This window comes from Hippocampus zosterae, chromosome 11, assembly GCF_025434085.1.
Source record: "Hippocampus zosterae strain Florida chromosome 11, ASM2543408v3, whole genome shotgun sequence".
Taxonomy (NCBI): Eukaryota; Metazoa; Chordata; class Actinopteri; order Syngnathiformes; family Syngnathidae; genus Hippocampus; species Hippocampus zosterae.
The window spans coordinates 11,764,331-11,783,174 of NC_067461.1; the positions used below are offsets into that span (position 1 = coordinate 11,764,331).

General features: G+C 43.0%; 3 protein-coding genes across 5 annotated transcripts in view; 2 read left to right on the forward strand and 1 right to left on the reverse strand.

Annotated features, from left to right (window-relative positions):
* Positions 1–18,844, forward strand: part of psme4a (proteasome activator subunit 4a) — a 415,963-nt gene that overhangs the window by 16,603 nt on the left and 380,516 nt on the right. For 2 of the 3 annotated variants that reach the window (XM_052080103.1, XM_052080105.1), the window contains 12 exons: positions 64–216; positions 314–418; positions 502–593; positions 692–823; positions 1,273–1,481; positions 1,555–1,640; positions 1,721–1,849; positions 2,848–3,003; positions 3,695–3,857; positions 4,086–4,219; positions 4,295–4,435; positions 4,562–5,517. In XM_052080103.1, the coding sequence (XP_051936063.1) occupies positions 64–216; positions 314–418; positions 502–593; positions 692–823; positions 1,273–1,481; positions 1,555–1,640; positions 1,721–1,849; positions 2,848–3,003; positions 3,695–3,857; positions 4,086–4,219; positions 4,295–4,429 (1,494 nt within the window). In that variant the 3' untranslated portion in view covers positions 4,430–4,435; positions 4,562–5,517. Of the gene's footprint in view, positions 1–63; positions 217–313; positions 419–501; positions 594–691; positions 824–1,272; positions 1,482–1,554; positions 1,641–1,720; positions 1,850–2,847; positions 3,004–3,694; positions 3,858–4,085; positions 4,220–4,294; positions 4,436–4,561; positions 5,518–18,844 lie in introns of those variants that run through there. The other variant, XR_007964791.1, reaches the window with a different exon arrangement.
* On the forward strand, positions 6,225–11,336 carry gpr75 (G protein-coupled receptor 75). Its single transcript, XM_052080138.1, has 2 exons — positions 6,225–6,588; positions 6,802–11,336. Exon 2 carries the CDS (start codon positions 6,880–6,882, stop codon positions 8,515–8,517), a length of 1,638 nt encoding a protein of 545 aa, XP_051936098.1. The 5' UTR covers positions 6,225–6,588; positions 6,802–6,879; the 3' UTR covers positions 8,518–11,336.
* On the reverse strand, positions 12,204–18,473 carry erlec1 (endoplasmic reticulum lectin 1). Its single transcript, XM_052080139.1, has 14 exons — positions 18,161–18,473; positions 17,972–18,076; positions 17,178–17,258; positions 16,994–17,071; positions 16,836–16,899; positions 15,882–15,928; positions 15,582–15,805; positions 15,357–15,498; positions 15,018–15,179; positions 14,875–14,934; positions 14,341–14,465; positions 14,181–14,258; positions 12,845–12,920; positions 12,204–12,778 (listed from the first exon to the last, which is right to left on the reverse strand). The coding sequence occupies exons 1-14, from the start codon at positions 18,299–18,301 to the stop codon at positions 12,707–12,709; spliced, it is 1,455 nt and encodes a 484-aa protein (XP_051936099.1). The 5' UTR covers positions 18,302–18,473; the 3' UTR covers positions 12,204–12,706.

Below are 18,844 nucleotides of genomic sequence, written 5' to 3' on the forward strand. Positions count from 1 at the left end.
AAAGTGCTTTCAGTTTTAAGGAAAAGACAAAAAAAACAACCACTTTTTCTTTTCTGTTTCCAGGGTTTGTTCCGCAATTTTAGCAACACCTTCCTGCCTCTGCTGCAGCCACACATGGAGCGCTTGGTCGCAGACACCCATGAGAGTAAGCAGCGTTGTGTTGCAGAGATCATATCTGGACTAATCAGAGGGTGCAAACATTGGAGTTACCCAAAGGTGCAATTTCATTCAGAATCCAGACTTTTTCTTCTCTTGAGCTTCTGTTGCATGACATTGCTTGGATTTAGCTTCAGTTTAAATGGTCAATTTGCAGGTTGAGAGCCTCTGGGAAGTGTTGTGCCCACTCCTTCGTACAGCTTTGTCCAACATCACAGTAGAAACATATGCAGACTGGGGCACCTGCATCGCCACTGCCTGCGTAAGCCTTCCCACTCTGAGTTCATCTTGTCTTAAAAAAATAAATAAATAAAACCCATCATGTCCATTATTTCCCATCTACAGGAGAGTAGAGACCCTCGCAAACTTCATTGGCTTTTTGAGATGCTCATGGAGTCTCCAGTCAATGGGGAAGGAGGCTCATTTGTTGATGCATGGTCAGTAGAACTACATTCTGCCTTAGTAATAATGTTTATCCCACTTACATTTTATTTTTATTAATTTTGTAATATATTTTATTCCCCCTGCCCCCAAGTCGCCTCTATGTGCTGCAGGGAGGCCTTGCTCAGCAGGAGTGGCGTGTGCCAGAGCTCCTCCACAGATTGTTGCAGTACCTGGAGCCCAAACTGACTCAGGTTTACAAAAATGTACGGGAGCGGATTGGAAGGTGAGGATGGATCATCTTAAAATTGTTTATCTTATGCCTCTCCGTATCATGTTGAAGTTCACAAGGGCTTGAAATTCATGAAAAAGCATTCATTATTGTTTGCAGTTTGTCAAAATATCAAAAGAGTGGTGTGGCAAACGGCCAAAGCCAAAGTGTCCCGATTTGATTATTAATAATCAAATAATAATAAGCTGTAAATTTCCCCATTGTGGGACGAATAAAGGATATCTTATCTTATCTTAAATTATGATGTTTGACTAATTTGAAGGTGTTTTTTGAGCAGGTTTTCCTCAGGCAATATCACAAAAAAGAAAAGCCATTTAATGATTACCTGTAGCACAATATAATTCTTCTGACAGCAAGATTAAATATTTACTGTGTGACTTGGAACTTGGATTTGACCTTGAAAATGGTGTATTAATGGTGCATTTTCTTTTCCCTCCCTCCAGTGTACTGACCTACATCTTCATGATAGATGTCAACCTGCCTTACACTCAGCCAACCACCTCGCCTCGGATCTCGGACTTCACGGACAGAATTTTGTTACAGCTAAAGCCACTGACTGAGGGTGATGATGAGATCCAAAATCACGTGGTTGAGGAGAATGAAGTGGGGGAGCAGGATGAGAGAACACAAGCGATCAAACTTCTCAAAACAGGTGAGTTAATGCTGAGTGACTCGTCTAAAGCTATTTACATTTCATAACATTCTCCTCATTAACATGTTTGCAGTGTTGAAGTGGCTGATTGCAAGTGCGGGACGCTCTTACTCGACCGCTGTCCCGGAGCACCTACGCTTGCTCCCTCTCCTCTTCAAGGTAGCTCCTTCACTTTTACACGATACATACTTAAATGAATTCAAGACGATCAATTCTGGCATCTCTTTGTGTGGTTCCAGATTGCTCCAGTAGAGAATGATGATAGTTATGATGAGCTGAAGAGGGATGCGAAGACCTGCTTGTCTCTCATGTCCCAGGGGCTCCTCTACACCGAGCAGATTCCCATGGTGCTTAATGCCCTGCAAGAGGTAGAACAGTAGTGGACTTCAGTAGATTTTTGAGATTTACATTATTATCATTATTATTATTTATAATGATCAACATTTATTCAATGAATGAAAGTACCGGTAGTATATTCGCTCTACGACAGAGGTGTATATTTAAGAGGAATCCCTTATTTGTACAGATTGTACAAATAAAGGTCTGATTGTAGCCATCAGGTGGAAACCATGTATGTCCAAATGTCGTCAATGTATCCAAATGTGACCACATTATTTTTATCTGTTATTAACAAATTTACAGTGTTGGAAATACTCAACTACATCTCTAACTTTGAATCCGACTTTTGGGCTATTAACTCGCTTGGACACTTGAAATGCATAACATATCTCGGCCTGAATGGTAACATGGCTATAGTAAAGGGGTCTACAGATACCTGGATCCATGGGGATGTGGGGGGCATGTATTTGAGGTCAAATGAAAAGTGGACAAGTGACCCAGAGGTTAATTGAGAAATGACACCCAGTGCAGGATTGAAAAGTATAATATTGGATAACGTCTTGTATGAATGCAGCTCTTTGTCATATATGTACAAATGTCTCTCTCTCTCTCTCTCTCTCTCTCTCTCTCTCTCTCTCTCTCTCTCTCTCTCTCTCTCTCTCTCTCTCTCTCTCTCTCTCTCTCTCTCTCTCTCTCTCTCTCTCTCTCTCTCTCTCTCTCTCTCTCTCTCTCTCTCTCTCTCTCTCTCTCTCTCTCTCTCTCTCTCTCTCTCTCTCTCTCTCTCTCTCTCTCTCTCTCTCTCTCTCTCTCTCTCTCTCTCTCTCTCTCTCTCTCTCTCTCTCTCTCTCTCTCTCTCTCTCTCTCTCTCTCTCTCTCTCTCTCTCTCTCTCTCTCTCTCTCTCTCTCTCTCTCTCTCTCTCTTTCTCTCTTTCTCTTTCTATACTGTACACAAACACACACACGTACCCCCTAAATTGTCCATTGTGTTACATTATTGACATGTGATGATGCTGACACGTGTTGGCAGATTGCAGGGAGCAGCTCCTGGCACGCTCGATATACGGTGCTGACATACCTGCAGATCATGGCCTTTTATAACCTGTTCACCTTCATGAGTGACCCGAAAGCAGTGGATGACGTGCGAGCGCTGGTCATAAAACTGCTGGAGGACGAGCAGCTGGAGGTAAAAACCAAGCATGCATCCACAAACTAGTTCAAATATAAACCAAAAAAAAAACATTGCTTCATGTGAGTCCGCCATAGTAAAACTGTCAGTCTGGACGTTACAATAAATACATGCTTGTTGGTGCTGGTGGCCTCTTGTCATCTTTTAGCTCCACTGTAGTGATTCAGTATTCACCTCCTGTCTCTCCACTCGCATCCCCCCCACACCTCTCCCTCTGGTCCTCTAAGTGTTGCTATGGTAACCACAGGCTGCAGCAATCTGTTGCTATGGAGATAACTTTCAGATTTCAGAAAGAGGAAGAGCGACATGGAGCAGAGACAACGAGTGAGGAATAGCTGGAAGTCATGTTGTTAGGCCTCTACATTATACATTAAACTGCTGAAGTGTTAAATGGTCTTGCTGAGGTTAGCTGATCCAAATAATTCTTGTTGATCGTTACTGCATATATCTTGAATCTATCTCCGTGACTGATTTAGATTTACCAATACCATGACCCTTGCTGTGTTAATACTGAAGTGTATAGGATAACGGTTGAGCACGTAAACACACTGGCAAAACTCACTATTATTATTGAATGTCTTATTCCAGGTGAATGAAGTATCCATGCATCCATCTTGTTTCAGATGTTATTAGATTGTGCAAGTGTACCTAATGTTGACCCTCCCACCCCGATCTACTTTCTCTGCAGGTAAGAGAAATGGCTGCCACCACACTCAGTGGCTTCCTCCAGTGCAATTTCTTGTGCATGGACGCCCCCATGCAGGCTCACTTTGAGGCTCTGTGCAAGACCCGCCTGCCTAAAAAGAGAAAGAGGGGTGTTGGTTCACTAGTGGACACTATACCTTCTGGAGGTGAGTCAAGAGAAACATCAAAGTGGATGTGCCACATTCAGTATTGAAGTTAAAAATTATCTTCCACCTTTTGATAATAGAGGATATCGTAAAAGAACACGTCCGGTATTATTTCACAGATTTTGTGTAATTATGATGCAGTACAGTATGAGTTTCCTTTTTTTTTTTTTTTTTGACTGGCTCTGTTACCACCTGGTCACGATTAAGTTCATTTTTATGTTTTCACAGACCTAGTACGGCGTCATGCTGGTGTTCTTGGGCTGAGTGCTTGCATTCTCTCCAGCCCATATGACGTGCCCACCTGGATGCCCCAATTATTAATGGACCTCAGTGCCCACCTCAATGATACCCAACCCATTGAAGTGCGTCTTGTAAGCTTACCCTTTCACGCTAGTAAATGAACTGCAATCTTGCAACTTGGATGTGTTTTCCTGTAGATGACTGTGAAGAAAACCCTGTCCAACTTTCGGAGGACGCATCACGACAACTGGCAACAGCATAAGCAGCAGTTCACAGATGACCAGTTGTTGGTGCTTACAGACCTCCTGGTGTCGCCGTGCTACTATGCGTAAAACCTGGTAAAGCATGAAAAGAATAAATCAATAAAATAGCACCAAAAGCAATGCACTTCTACTATTTGGACAAAAGATGAATGACAAGACTTTGAGTTGCTTTTTTTCCCTGTTTTGTTTGGATTCTCTCAGACTCTACGTCCAGGCCAACCTGCATTGAGGACGTAACTGCATTTACTCAACACCGGGGAAGTGGCACACAAAACTGTGTGAAATGTTTTGTATTATCTATGTAGCTCATTTACATTTCTTCTATACTTAATATTTAAGGATCAATCATGGCAGGGATGAATGACCTGCAGGGTGTAACATTTCTGTACAGTTTTTTTTTTCTCGTTTTTTTTGATCGAGATTGTGCACTCTTAAAAACGTGTGGCGTGCCGGATAAATTTCTCAGGATCACATCCCAAGAATCAACTCTGAGCCAACACGATGTCCCCGGTATAGGACATGGTCTCTGATGATCATCTTCCTCAAGTGGAGCATATGTTTTGACCTGCAGGAAGTTGTCAATGGAACTCTTTGGATTAGACAAACACAAAATTTGTATGGCTGTTTGATCGAGTGTGTGTGCGCGTGCGCGCGCGTCATGCTTTAGCTACGATGTGCAGACATATTTATTTATTTATAAAATTAAGGAAGTGCTGCATTCATTTTTTTTCCCTAGCAAGTATTTCAGCAGATGTAGTAGGTGGGTGTGATTATTTTATTTTTTTGTGGAAAGCACTAGAGCCTATTTTTATCTACTCTTGCAAAGTCAAGGGAGAGGGTAGACTCCCCAATGCGGTGCTGTCATGTTTGTTTTGTGAAGACCCGAACACTTTTCAGGGTTCTCCAGTGTAAAACGCTATCCACTAAACCGATCCATAATTTCAAATAATGATTGAGCCCCTGCATCCCCCAGAACTTGCCGGATTGTTTTGCTCAGTTTGTTTCTGCTTGATGACTTGAAATGAGTCCTAACATTGAAGCATTTAGTACCTCACCTTTGTATAGTGTAGTGCCAAATTTGCAGTGACCTTTTTTTGTAGATGTACTGTTTGCCTATTCTATGATATCATGTATGAATAAATTGTTTCTAAACTATATCTGAATCTATATGTCTTGAATATGAATTATAAAACAAGGTAGCATGCAGGCATTGTGGTTAGCACACCTGTGTCCGATGTGGAATTTGCATGTTCTTCCCGTGTTTGTGCAGATTTTCCCTGGCTATACTCTAGCTTCCTCAGACATGGGTCTTGGGCCAATTGAGACCCCAAATTTGCCATAATGCTAATGTGAATGTTACTGGTTCTTAGTGGTGCCAGTTCAGGGGCTAAGATCGGCCCGGTGAGGACAAGTGGTGTAGAAAATTAATGCAGAGACAATATAATAAACAAAGATAACACCATGTTTTGCAACCGCTTGTTTGGCAGCAAATTATTTATTTGAGGGAAGAGAATGCATGATCACAGAACAACATTTTGGGAGAATTTAAAACAAGCCTAAATGAAGTCAATTAGTATATAAATGCGTTCAATTACTTGCAATATTGTAAGGGTTACTTTGGTAACAGAACATACTGCATTTATAGAGCACTTTAAAATAACCACCATTGAATACAAAGTGCTGTGCATTGAGCAAAAATAATTCAAACAATAAATGAATAATGAAGACAGTAAAAAACATAAACCTTTCATCAGTGTGTTTCGACACTGCAAATGACCACCAAAATAACCACATTTCGAAATGAGTACAACGAAAATTCAGCATTAATATATTGTTCAATGCACTAGTTGAATGCAGTGCTTGACGCTCTGTTGTTCGCAGGTGTCGCTGTGACTTCATTCTCGATTTTTTTTTTAACCAGTGCACGTCCAGTGGTGGCTCCCGGGTAAAAAGATTGGATACATCGCAAAGACAAGAAATCCCACCGCAACAGATGCACAGCAAACAATTAGGGTATCACGAATTTGCTCGGGCACGCGCACGTCTCAAATTGCAACGAAGACGACGAGATGATGCCTTTAATGTTCGCGTCTCCGAATGGCGTTTAAATTGAGAGATATTTTTTTCAATTTCGGAGCCGCGTTCCGTTACCGTACCACAGAGCTGCTTTAAAAACGAAGATGGGCTGTGTTAAATAATTATGACCTGCGAAGGCTTGTGTAACAACGGTAAGTTTTGTACATTACATGTTTGAGTTATCAAGAAAAATGGAAAAAATATATATAATATATATATACACACACATATAATATATATACATATATGTATATACACATGTGTGTGTGCTCGCGCGCGCGTGTGCATCGTATTTCATTGTTGCACTAATCAGCAAGCTGTGAGATTTTTAGCTAGCAGTCATTATGCGTTTTTTTTTCTTTTAGGATGCAGCAATGGTGACGCCTGCGTCCTCCTTTTCAGAGGACTAATGGTTGGTTCTTTAGCGGTGGGCGGCTAATAATATGATGAACAGCACAGAGTCGCCGTCAGAGCTGGCTGATGTGCCCAAGCAAGTGAACTTAAATGGCACCCAGCCTTCACACAGCCCCCCAGTTTGGGCTGCCGTCCACACGGCAACCTTGACCTTTTGCTCCCTCCTCCTCGTTTTCATCTTCTGCCTTGGTTCCTATGGGAACCTGGTGGTTTTCTTGTCCTTCTTTGACCCGGCCTTCCGCAAGTTTCGCACCAACTTCGATTTCATGATCCTCAACCTGTCCTTCTGTGATTTGTTTATTTGCTGTGTGACGGCCCCGATGTTCGCGTTGGTGCTTTACCTGGACGCGGGCGGCGTGGACGGCATGTCCAAGAGCTTCTGCTTCGCCTTTCACCTGACCGGCTCGGGTTTCATCATCATGTCGCTGGAGACGGTGGCGGTCATCGCTCTACACCGGCTGCGGATGGTCCTGGGCCAACAGCCCAACCGCACCGCCTCATTCCCCTGCACCCTGACCCTCACAGCCTTGCTATGGACGTCCAGCTTCACCATGGCGGCCCTGCTCATCATGCGGGCGTACCCACGCAGGGATGGACCTTGCTTGCCCCATTTTGGTCTAGGAGGGGGGCGGGCCAGGTTGGTGCTGTACGCGTATCTTGCTGACTTTGCTTTCTGCGTGGCTGTCGTGTCAGTGTCCTATCTAATGATCGCCCAGACCCTGAGGAAGAACGCACAAGTGCGGAAGTGTCCCATTATCACCGTGGCAGCCACGTGCACCCCACCCCCGCCACCTTTGGCAGCCACAGGCTTTGAGGGGGTGCAATGTAGCACTCAGGCCCCCTTGTACCGTAATCAGATGTATAATAAGTTACAAAATGTTCAGACGCATTCTTACGCCACGAGGACCAAGCAACCGTTGGTCCCGGGGGCGGCCCAGGGAGCGACCTGCTGCCAGATGGTCTCCACGGTCAACTTGGCCACCGCCAAAGACTCCAAAGCTGTTGTCACCTGTGTCATCATCGTGTTCTCAGTGCTGCTGTGCTGCCTGCCGATGGGGATCTCCTTGGCGCAGGACGTTTTGTCGCCAGAGAGCACCTTCGCACACTACCAGTTTGAACTGTGCGGCGTCGTCCTCATTTTCCTCAAGTCGGGCATCAATCCCTTCGTGTATTCACGTAACAGTGCCGGCCTACGCCGTCGCGTGCTCTGCTGCGTGCACTGGGCCGCACTGGGACTGCTGTGCTGCAAGCACAAGACTCGCTTGCACGCCATGGGCAAGGGCAGTCTTGAAGTCAATCGGAATAAATCCTCCCACCACGAGACCAACTCGGCGTACGTTCTCTCGCCCAAAGCGCAGAGGAGGCTGGTGGACCAGGCATGCGGGCCGAGTCACTCCAGAGAGTGCGCCGCCAGTCCCAAAGGTGCACGGAGACCTCGCCCCACCAGCACATCCACACCCATCAACACGCGGATCGAGCCCTACTACAGTATATACAACAGCAGTCCATCTGCTGGACCCAGCTCACCCACCAGCCTTCAGCCTGCCGGCTCGCAGACGTTTGCCTTCGCCAAGTCCTACGTGGCCATGCACTACCACACTCACCAGGACACCTTGCAGGACTTTGAGAGCACCTCTGTGCAACAGATCCCCGTCCCCTCTGTCTGAACTCATTCAGGATCAGTGTCATGTTCTGCAGTAGGACTACAGTACGAAAGGATACAGTTGCGGGTGATCGGGGACACCACTGTAGGATACAGTTACGGGTGATGGGGGACACCACTGTTGACACATAGCAGGAAGTTCTTTGGGTTGTGTCTTCAGGACTGCCTGGATGTTTGGTTGGGTTCTGTTTCCTCCCATAGTCCAAAAAAACTTATGTATAGACAATGCGGTGGTTCCCAAAATTTCTCTTTCATGGGTCGTACAATTTTCCCCTCATCGTGACTCACATCTTCTCCTCAATAACTTAAATGAAACCTATTATGGCAATTAAGTGATTGAATACGAATAGTAGGGTCTTATCCATCAACTGAAGAATTTTTCACAACCAAGTAGTGTTCCCTCACTTTTCGCATGTGATATGTTCCATGAGCCCCCACGAGAGGTGAATTTCTGTGAAGTAGAGGTTGACTCTTTTGGGACGAGGGGGGGCTTTATTCCTTTATGAAGTCATTACTGTCAGGATGGTTCTATTTGTGACCAACAGGTGGCACTGTAGGGCTCCTCCTGTTGGCCACAAACAGAACCACCTTAACAATTACGAACCACTCACGCTTCGAAATATTTGTTACACGTAATAGATTGAAATTTATAAATGTAAAATAAAGATTAAATCATTTTTCTGGAAACCGAAAGCTTTTTCCCATGACTAATGTTCTTCTACTTTTCCAGCAGAAGTTGCTCTTCATGTTCCATGTTTACATAGGTGTCAAACGTCAAACAGGTTCAATATCCGGCTTCCGCAGAGCTTGCTGATGATCTGATCATTTGAATCAGGTGTGTTACAATAGGGAGACTTCGAAAACATGCAGGACAGCGGCCCTCCGGGACCTGAGTTTGACACCTATGATGTAGATGACCAAGAAAAAGGTACCGTAGTCACAGCAACTCGCTTTCGCTTTCAACATCAAGGATTTACAGCGCCAAAATTCGCATTGACCCATCAGGATTGTAACTTTGGCTATAATGTTACATACGATTCTGGTTAAGGTAAGCCATTTTAAACAAAAAAGAAAAGCTTTAATATACCGGTAGTTATTAAGTGGCCACGTGGCTCGTCTCGTGTGCTGCCGGAAGCGAAGCACATGCTGCTCACATTAATTTATGAATGCAGCCCATAATCTGCAATTTTTTGCTTCAACTGTTTAATTTCCTTGTTCTGGCCTGCACTGGGTTTCATTTTTACAAATGGCACATTTGGACAACGTTCTGAGTGTTCGAAGGGTCTCGGTGAAGCAGTGAGCTTCGAGTGTAATTCTGAACGCATCCACGATGAGGAAATTGAAGATTTTGAGGTTGACGTGCTCGAATGTTCATGGTCTCTGTTTTTGTAAAATGAATTTCCCTTCAGAAAATGGACATTTTTTGACAGGTCCGACTTAGAAGGAAGGAAAATAGCAGGAAAACCCATGCACAAAAGTGAGATAAACCCCGCAATAGATGAAGTTATGGTGACAAATGAAAAGGCCATGATGGATTGAAGCCACAATAACCGTCTTGTAGCGAGGGAACACTGCATTCTGGAAAGCGCTTTGTTACAGCAGCAGTTGTTGTAAAAGTGGCATATTAAGATGCATTGTATTGTATTTTGTCGCTGTCTGCCGGACACCCCTTCTGTCCAACTATGGTCAATTTCATATTTTTTTCAGGAATTTGTGTGTCCCCATGTTGTCAGTTTAAAAAAACAAAAACTCATTATTAACCAGTTTAAAGTGTGGAAAAGTGATTGAAAACAAATGTATTCATTCTATTAACTCTGCCTCTTCCTCACTTCCCCATCCCGCAAGAGCCATGTGGCATTTTGTCGCCTCTAGATTGTAATTCTTACTCATATTAAAGGGGGCGGCACAACCTTTAATATGTATGGCTGGAGTCAAACCCATTTTAATCGGTGGCAGCATACTTTTTTAGCAACATGAAAGTGATTTTAGAGTGATGATTTGATGGTTATGATCGCAATATATTAACTTGAACAATGTGCTAATTGGTACCTGAAGCAAGAGGCTGTTTTTTTGTTTTTTCCTTGAAATGTAGTGATTTTGGAGATGCGAAGATTCCTCTCAACAGCGACGATTCGTGAGCTACCTATTTCCAAAAATGTGTCTGAATGTTGTGTTTGGTGGTGTCCACTGCATTGCACCACATGCACAGATCCATACAGTAATTGACTAAGTGGACGAGCTCCCTTACACTCTGTGCTGAATAGTTGGGGAAGATGAGGCAGTCATGTTGTCACGGTGACCATTGCAAATCTAAAATTAGGATAACTTATTTCTGCTATGTATATGTCGAATTGGAATATATATATATATATATATATATATATATATATATATATATATATATACTGCAGTAACTTTTTTCAGTCATATTGAGAATCCCAACCCCAAGACGAGAGGAAAAACCCCCTCCTAAGTTGCCTGAAGACAAAATTGTTCGTAATGTATGAATATAAGCATAAAATTATTGTTTAGTGTCAGAGTCCACCCAGTGATTGACAGGACCATAAACTCCACTCACCAACATGACAATGTATTTGATCAGTGGCATGGCAAATAGATGTGAAAAGACAGACTTGAAATGGAAAGGTTTTCACTGTTTACGACTTTTCGAGTACTTAGTAAAGTTCCTATAAATCTACCTGCTGTGTTGCACATGCATGTCCTTACAATCTTGGGCTGGCGACCTCAGTGCCCACACTGTCCTTCGAGGATTTATTTGTGAACCCAGTGCACTTTTTAACCGAATAAATGTTTGGCAAGTGCTGTGCGTCCTCTCCTTGTTCGAAATAATGTCCTTAATTTATGGTAAGGTTCTCTTATAGATGTTTTGGTGTTGTTACAATACAATACATGGTGATTTATATAGCGCTTTCACAACAGCGGCAGCTGTAACAAAGCGCTTTACAAAACAGTTAACATAAAGTAAAATAATAAACACAACACATAACATAAAACACGGACAGTCATGCAGTTCTAACCACTTTTCCATCACACGCTTTGTAGTTTGAAGCAGTTTGAGATGAAAGAGAGAATCAAAGTTTCCTTTAACCAGTGGATCAGAGACGTCATGCTCAAAATGTGCACACGTCGTTGTTACACAGTAGTTTCACTTTTTCTTGTTCCAGAAGAATAAGTATTAAACTTCAATAGTTAAGAAAATTTGTTAAAGGAGATCAGACCTTGTTCACTGTACAGTATAATTGTTCAACGTCTTAAAACAGTGCTGTTACCACGCAATTAAAGCATTTCAGAACACGTTTCAGTATGAGCATGAATAACAGTGCCCCGCAGCGGTATTAAATATTACTGCATCAATGCAGGAACATCAGTTACATTTCGTGTCGAGGGAAGTGATCTGTTCAGGCCAAATTTAGTACAGGTATTCCGATTCAGTATTTGCGTAGGCGCTTATTTGAAGGGGAAAAACAAAATTGCAAAGCAGGCGAGAAAGCGACATCCCACTCAATTGCACATCCGCTTACTTCTTTTTGGGACTCCCAATCATATACGTCACGTTTTATTAGTATTTTTGCCCCTGTAACTTTAATATGACAGGGATCAAGTTCCTTGTGAGCCGTTCATCTTAGCCGCGGTATATAAATATGTTGCAACAAGATTCAGAATACACTATAAAGTGACAAAGAAATTTTAATCAAACTTGCATTTGTCATTTCAAAACACTCACTGATGCATAAGTTACAATCACCCTTCATATCATGAATAAAGCACACCTTCTCACTTTTGCAAAAAAATATTAAAAAAGAATACTAGCACAAAGTATCCGGCAACCATTTGCGATCTTTCCTCCAGCACACACAGTGAATCATGATCTTGTATATTATAAAACCTTTGAAGCAGATATGAAATTTGAAGAGTAAATCTATTCTCCTAAAGTAATTTATTGAAGCTACAACCTGGCTGGGTGAGGCAGTCATGTGATTTGATCCACTGCTCAGATCAGGACATCTGGATCGTCTCTGCTGCTCCTCAGCAACCTCAAGTCCAGCCTTAAGATCACCACAATTTGAACCTTTGTTTGTCATAAGTGTTGCATCATGACGATTTGTCAGCACGTCATCTCTTTCGCCGCTGTATCACTTGAACTTGTCCTGTTGTTCTCATCTTTGGGTCGTTTAGCTTGAAATGGACAGAAGTCCTTGTTCATCTGCTGAGTCAAGAATGCTGCAAATGACTGAAGATTCAACCTGAGACAAGAACATGGGCTTTAATGTGGTTCCAGAAGTGATTAACTGCTTGATGACTTCACTTACCCCGAGGATGTATTGACAAGTCTGAGGTTCTAGCATATAGACAGTGACCGCATGGGGAGACTCAGACTCTTTACATCTGATGCAAGAACAAGGAGTCAGTAAGGAAACATCTGGTTCTTATTCCATCGACTCATGATGCAATGGTATGAAAACGTTTGGCCACTCTTGATCATTTTTAAGATTTTCCTTTATAAATCATTTTTTGTTTGAATAACCTGATCCAAATAGCCAATGGTTTAGAAAGGAGAATCTTGCAAATGATTCGGTGGTGTGCTGAAGCCTATCCCAGCTGGCTTCGGACAGTAGGCGGGGACACACTGAACCGGTTGCCAGCCAATCGCAGGGCACACAGATATACAACCATTCGCGCTCACACTCATACCTAGGGACAATTTAGAGCGCTCCTTTAACCTGCCACGCACATTTTTGAAATGCGGGAGGAAACTGGAGTACCTGGAGTAAACACACGCCGGCACGGGGAGAACATGCAAACTCCACAGAGAAAAGCCAGACCCGTAATCGAATCCTGCACCTTCTGCGCCGTGAGGCTGATGCGCTAACAGTCAACTACCGGGCCGCCACTTTTTGATATAAAGACACACATATTTGAGAAGTGAAACGAAGTTTATAGGGTTTACAGAAATGATTGCACACTTTTCGTCCCTTCATAAAATCCAGCTGGTTCAGAACGCCTCTGCTCGTATCATCACAAAAACATCTTCCCACCAGCACATCACCCCCGTTCTCCAACAGCTCCACTGGCTCCCTGTTCAACATCGAATCAACTACAAACTATTTGCATATATGGCCATCCACAACCAGGCCCCTCCTTACCTATCTGACCTTCTCCAGGTGCATATCCCCTCTCGCTCCCTCAGATCCTCGTCCTCCCTGCGCCTGTCAGTGCCCCCTGCCCGACTGATCACCATGGGAGCCAGAGCCTTCAGTCACGCTGCTCCAAAGCTCTGGAACAACCTACCTCCAGACCTCAAACTGGACACCTCTTTCCACTTTCAAGTCCTGACTAAAAACACACCTGTTCAGAATTGCCTACAACACATAGCTCTTCCATTTCCTATGTTTTTATGTCCTGTTTTTATATAACATCTTGTTTACAATTTTTTACATTGTATTTTCTTATTGTTTGTACAGTGTCCTTGAGTGGCATGAAAGGCGCTTTTAAATAAAATGCATTATTATTATTACTTTCTGTAAATCCTACAAACTTCATTTTACTTCTCAAATATCACCGTTTGTCTGCTATATATTTAAGTGAAATTGACGATCCAAACGACCAATAATTTATCATGGGAAATCTTGAAAACTGTTCACATACTTTAATTTGACAACGACTTGGCGAGGTTTTCCAGTCAGATCACACACGTCGCCATGGCTGTAGAAATGGGAGACCAGCCTGCACAGAGGTATAAAAAAAAGGTAAACATGGATAAAAGGGCTTGGTTTTGATTGCTGATCAGTGTTGAATAACTGCGTACTTGACTTTCTGCACTCCACTGTCTTTTAACTGGTAAGATCGAGCAACGTTCTTCTTGGACCACTCGATGTGTTCCTCGGCATTCCAGTTCCCAACTACCACAATGTTCTTGGCTTGCTCCTTATCCTTAAACAGCAAAGGAACGCAACTATCGGATGAATGTGCTTCATCGAAGACGGTAGAATTCACATTGATTAAGGGCGGTTGTGTAAAGTGGGGCTGGTTGCATCCCGACATACCTCCTGAAAATACAACTTTGACCATACAAATGGCTTTTCTCCTTTAATGACATGTATTGTCTTTGAATATTTTTTTAATTATGATTTCCTTTATGACATCATCCATTCAGTTCTGTATTACTTGTCCTCGATGGTAGCAGGTGACCCTGACTGGTGGCCAGCCAATTGCAGGGCACAATCACACCGACGGACTTCAATCAGATTTCAATTAAACAATTGTGTGTGTTTTTAATTGTGGAAATTAAAGCAGCCTACCCCCAAAAGACACACTTCAGACTAGCAAAAGCATGCCTCACCTCATGGTACTGATGGACGTGTTTTCCATAACAGAATTCGTATTTCCACCATCCGACCCCCTGAAAAACCACATCATCTAAGCATCTGACCTCTCCAGTGTGGCCACTAAAAATTCCTCCAGGTGCACTTGACGAGGCCTCACCCCGTGTAAACAGTAGGAGCCGCTAAGGAAGTCCTTGACGAGCTGCTCATCTGTCAGCCGTGATATGTGAGTGGTGCCTATAGCCAGCTGGGCGTGCTCGTCCACCAGAACTGGTTGGTGTGTGGGAGTGAAGGCTCCCCCTCTTGTTGGTGTAGCTTCCTCCTGTAACCATCGCACAAAGCGGTCAGTAAAGACATTACGTTTACCATTCTTTGTCACAGCAAAATACATTGGCTTCCAACGTATTTAATATAAAAATATATATATTTTTTTAAATACAGCAAATGCCAGTTACTTTCAGGCTTTCAGGTACAGGTACAAGACTGGCGAATAGCCGACCTCTCTGTGCTCTGCAGTGGTGCTGAAAGGAGGCTTGAGCTGCTCCTCTTGCTTCTTATCCATCTGGGCGAGTCGCTGAGGTCGCAGCGGTGAGCCGGCGAGCGCCTGGCAGAAGATGGCGTTAACTGGGGACGATTTGAACCTGCACAAAAAGGGAGGAGGGTCACCTTTAATCTGCCACGCCTGTTATGTAAGATGATGAAGAGCAGTTCTGCAAATTTCTACCTGTATTTCGGGTGTGCACAAAGCAAAGGGGTCAGCACCACCACCTCATATTCGCAGGTGGTGACCTCGGCGATCGACAGGATCTCATGCTTGGCCTCCGGGTGACACACGTACAGCACGGAGGTGGAGCGCGGCTCGTTCTGCTTCAGCTCACAAGGTGTGCCGTTTCCCATCTCCAGTGAGTAATATGGAGTCAGCTGACCTTCTATATTCTTAGACGGCACCTATAAGACAACATGTACAATGTGTGTCATATTTATAGTGGCAAATGCAGTGGGCTGTCCAATTTGTGAAGCTTACTTCTGTTTCGGATGCTGATGGGGTTGTGTCTGTCTCTTCAACTTCCGCTGACGTACGAAATACAAAGCTTTAGATTAGCAGAATACAACATAAATGATGCCTCAATTAATACGAATACACAGATAACTCATCCCATTACGCACCTTAAAAAGTTATAACAAAAAAAGCATAGGAAGAAATGAGTTTCCCTTCAGGAAGTAAAATACCTACTTGGCAATTTTCAGCAGAAAAAAGTTTATATTTTGTCAAGCATGAATTGGATAACTTCATTATCAATCACGGCTCAGATTGACAAACGCCAGATGGGCCGTGATTGGTTCCTACCTGAGGCTCTGAGTACATGTGAATCCATTTTCATCACTGAGTACAGGTCAAATATTATTGAGACAGAATGTTGTCTGGATCCAAAGGAAGAGGTTACTGTAATAAGATCTTACTTCAACATATCAAATTATTTATTTGAATTTGGCGGCACAGTGGACAACTGGCTACCACGTCTGCATCACAGTGCAGAGGTACTGGGTTTGATTCTGGCTCCCCCTTCTGTGTCAAGTTTGCATGTTCTCCCCGTGCCGGCGTGTTTTCTCCAGGTACTCCAGTTTCCTCCCACATTCCAAAAACTTGCATGACAGGCTGATTGAACACTCAAAATTGTCCCTAGGTGTGACTGTGACTGAATGGTTGTTCGTCTATGTGTGCCCTGCAATTGGCTGGCAACCAGTTCAGAGTCTACCCTGCCTATTGCCTGAAGACGGCTGGGACAGGCTCAAGCACACCAGTGACCCTCGTGAGGATAAGCAGATTAAAAAATAGATGGATGATTCGATTTCAAACAAATTGCACTTTCAAATTGCAGCAAATGCACAGTCTGGGGAAGATCCAAATGATACAGATTATTTTTTCCCAGTGTACACCCATTTTCAAAGCCTGTGGGAGGATGAAAATAAAACATACCCATTTCTTTACTTTTTCTCTTCCCTGCTAAATTTCCCAAGAAGTACTCCTGAACACTTATTTTCTGTGGATACACACATTATCAGTACATGTATTATCGTCACTATACTCTCAAAACGGTGGTAGCTTTGTGTTCAGCTTCTTCTCAGAACACCAACCTGACCAGTCTCCTTCTCTTCATGATACTGTCTTACATGTTTTCCATGGCATACTTCATAGGTCCAGTAGGATTCAATCTGCCAGCACAAGAGGAAAAAGGCTTTTAATTACACTCCACTATTCTAGCACACTCTGCTGGTGTAGTCAGACAAAAAAGTGACGGGATGACTAAGATTACGGTACTCTGTACGAGCAGCTGCTTCGTTTGAACAGAGGCTCCAGAAATTCAGATGGGCTTGGTCCACTGTACTCCTTGTCATCATCCTGAGGTCAGTAAAGAAGAATGAGCCAAAAAAGGTTACATTTCACAAAGGAGGCCCATCAAGTCAAAAAAAAAGTATTTGAAATCATATATTTTCAATATGACCCACTAGTCTAAACACAATATCGTAATTAATATTGTGTTTTGGGAATCAGAATTAAACAGAATCTTGTTTTCTGCCAGTAAAAGGCTGAAATTTTATGTAAGTGGCCACCAGCTCTAATTGGGAAGATCACATAATCAAAAAAAACTAGAAAAGAGGCCAGCCATGACTTTCTCACCTTGATTTGACTTGAACTGGCATGTGGATGAACTACACTGGTTCTCAAACTCTCAAACTTTTTACACAAAGTATAACCTTTCAAAATATACTGCAAGTCCCATTATGATCAACATTAAAATATACAGGTGTAGAACAATTATATTTCTCAGACAGACACATTTCAGTAAAACTGCATATATTAAGATTATAAGTCACTTTAAATGGTAATCGAAGTGCACTTATACAACGTTTTATGTACTGTACACCGTAAATGCAGTTAATTTACATTCAATTGAACGGTACTTAACAAATGTGGCCTGCTGATATGTTTAAACCCCTTCTGCAACACACTATTGTTTTGTTTCTAATGATTTTCGTTTTAACCATAACCGACTGCTGCCGGCGAACGGAGGTTTTGTCTTAGAGAACCAAAGTGGTTAATGCAACCATTACCTCTTCTCCAGAGGTCAGCGAAGGTAGGAGGCATTTGTACTTCTCCTTCTCTACAGTGGTCATAATGACAAAGTTGTCTTCATTGTAAAGTCCCCCCGAAGTGGGCTGAAACACATATATCGATTTATTGTTAAAGCACGTTGTCATGTTTAGAATAGCACTTAAGAATCGAAACCAAGGGAATCATACCAGTGTGAATTCAGCACCAGGCCATGTAATTTTAAAAGGAATTTCATCAGTGAAGGAGGGCTGGCCGTCTCCGTGTGCTATGACGCCGATGCAGAGCTCCAGAAGTCCACCAAACATCACCAACACAAGCCCAGGCGTCATCTCCCTGTGCGCTCCTCATGTACTCCTCCCGTGTGTTCCTCGCACCAACCTCAGCTGTTTCAAAGAGATCCGGGTTGATATCCGTTTGGGAATTATTTTGATTATTCGTGATGTCAACACAGCAGCATATTACAGGAAGTAAACTGTTCGCTTGCCACGTCCTTTTCCGGCTGCTTTTTCTTGTTTTACCCGTGTTAAAATAACGGCAGCGACATCCTGTGGTAGCATCCCGCCGCCAGGACATCCAATTCAGTGCAAACAAGTTTCTTCTCCAGAGCTGCAAAACGGGACAACACGTAACAAAGATTACATTAACAATAAAATAAAAGCGAAACATTAAAATGTGAGCAGTGGACGATGGCTTTCATAAATTTAATCACTGTTTACGACTTTAAAAATTGTTCTGATGCCTTTTGCTCGAATACCTTTAGTAAACTAACATTAGAATAACTGACAGGTTATGTATGGGGAGCCGTGTAAAAATGTAGTAATGCTGACGTTTGCTTTGACATTATACAGGTGTTATCTCGACAATGTTTATTA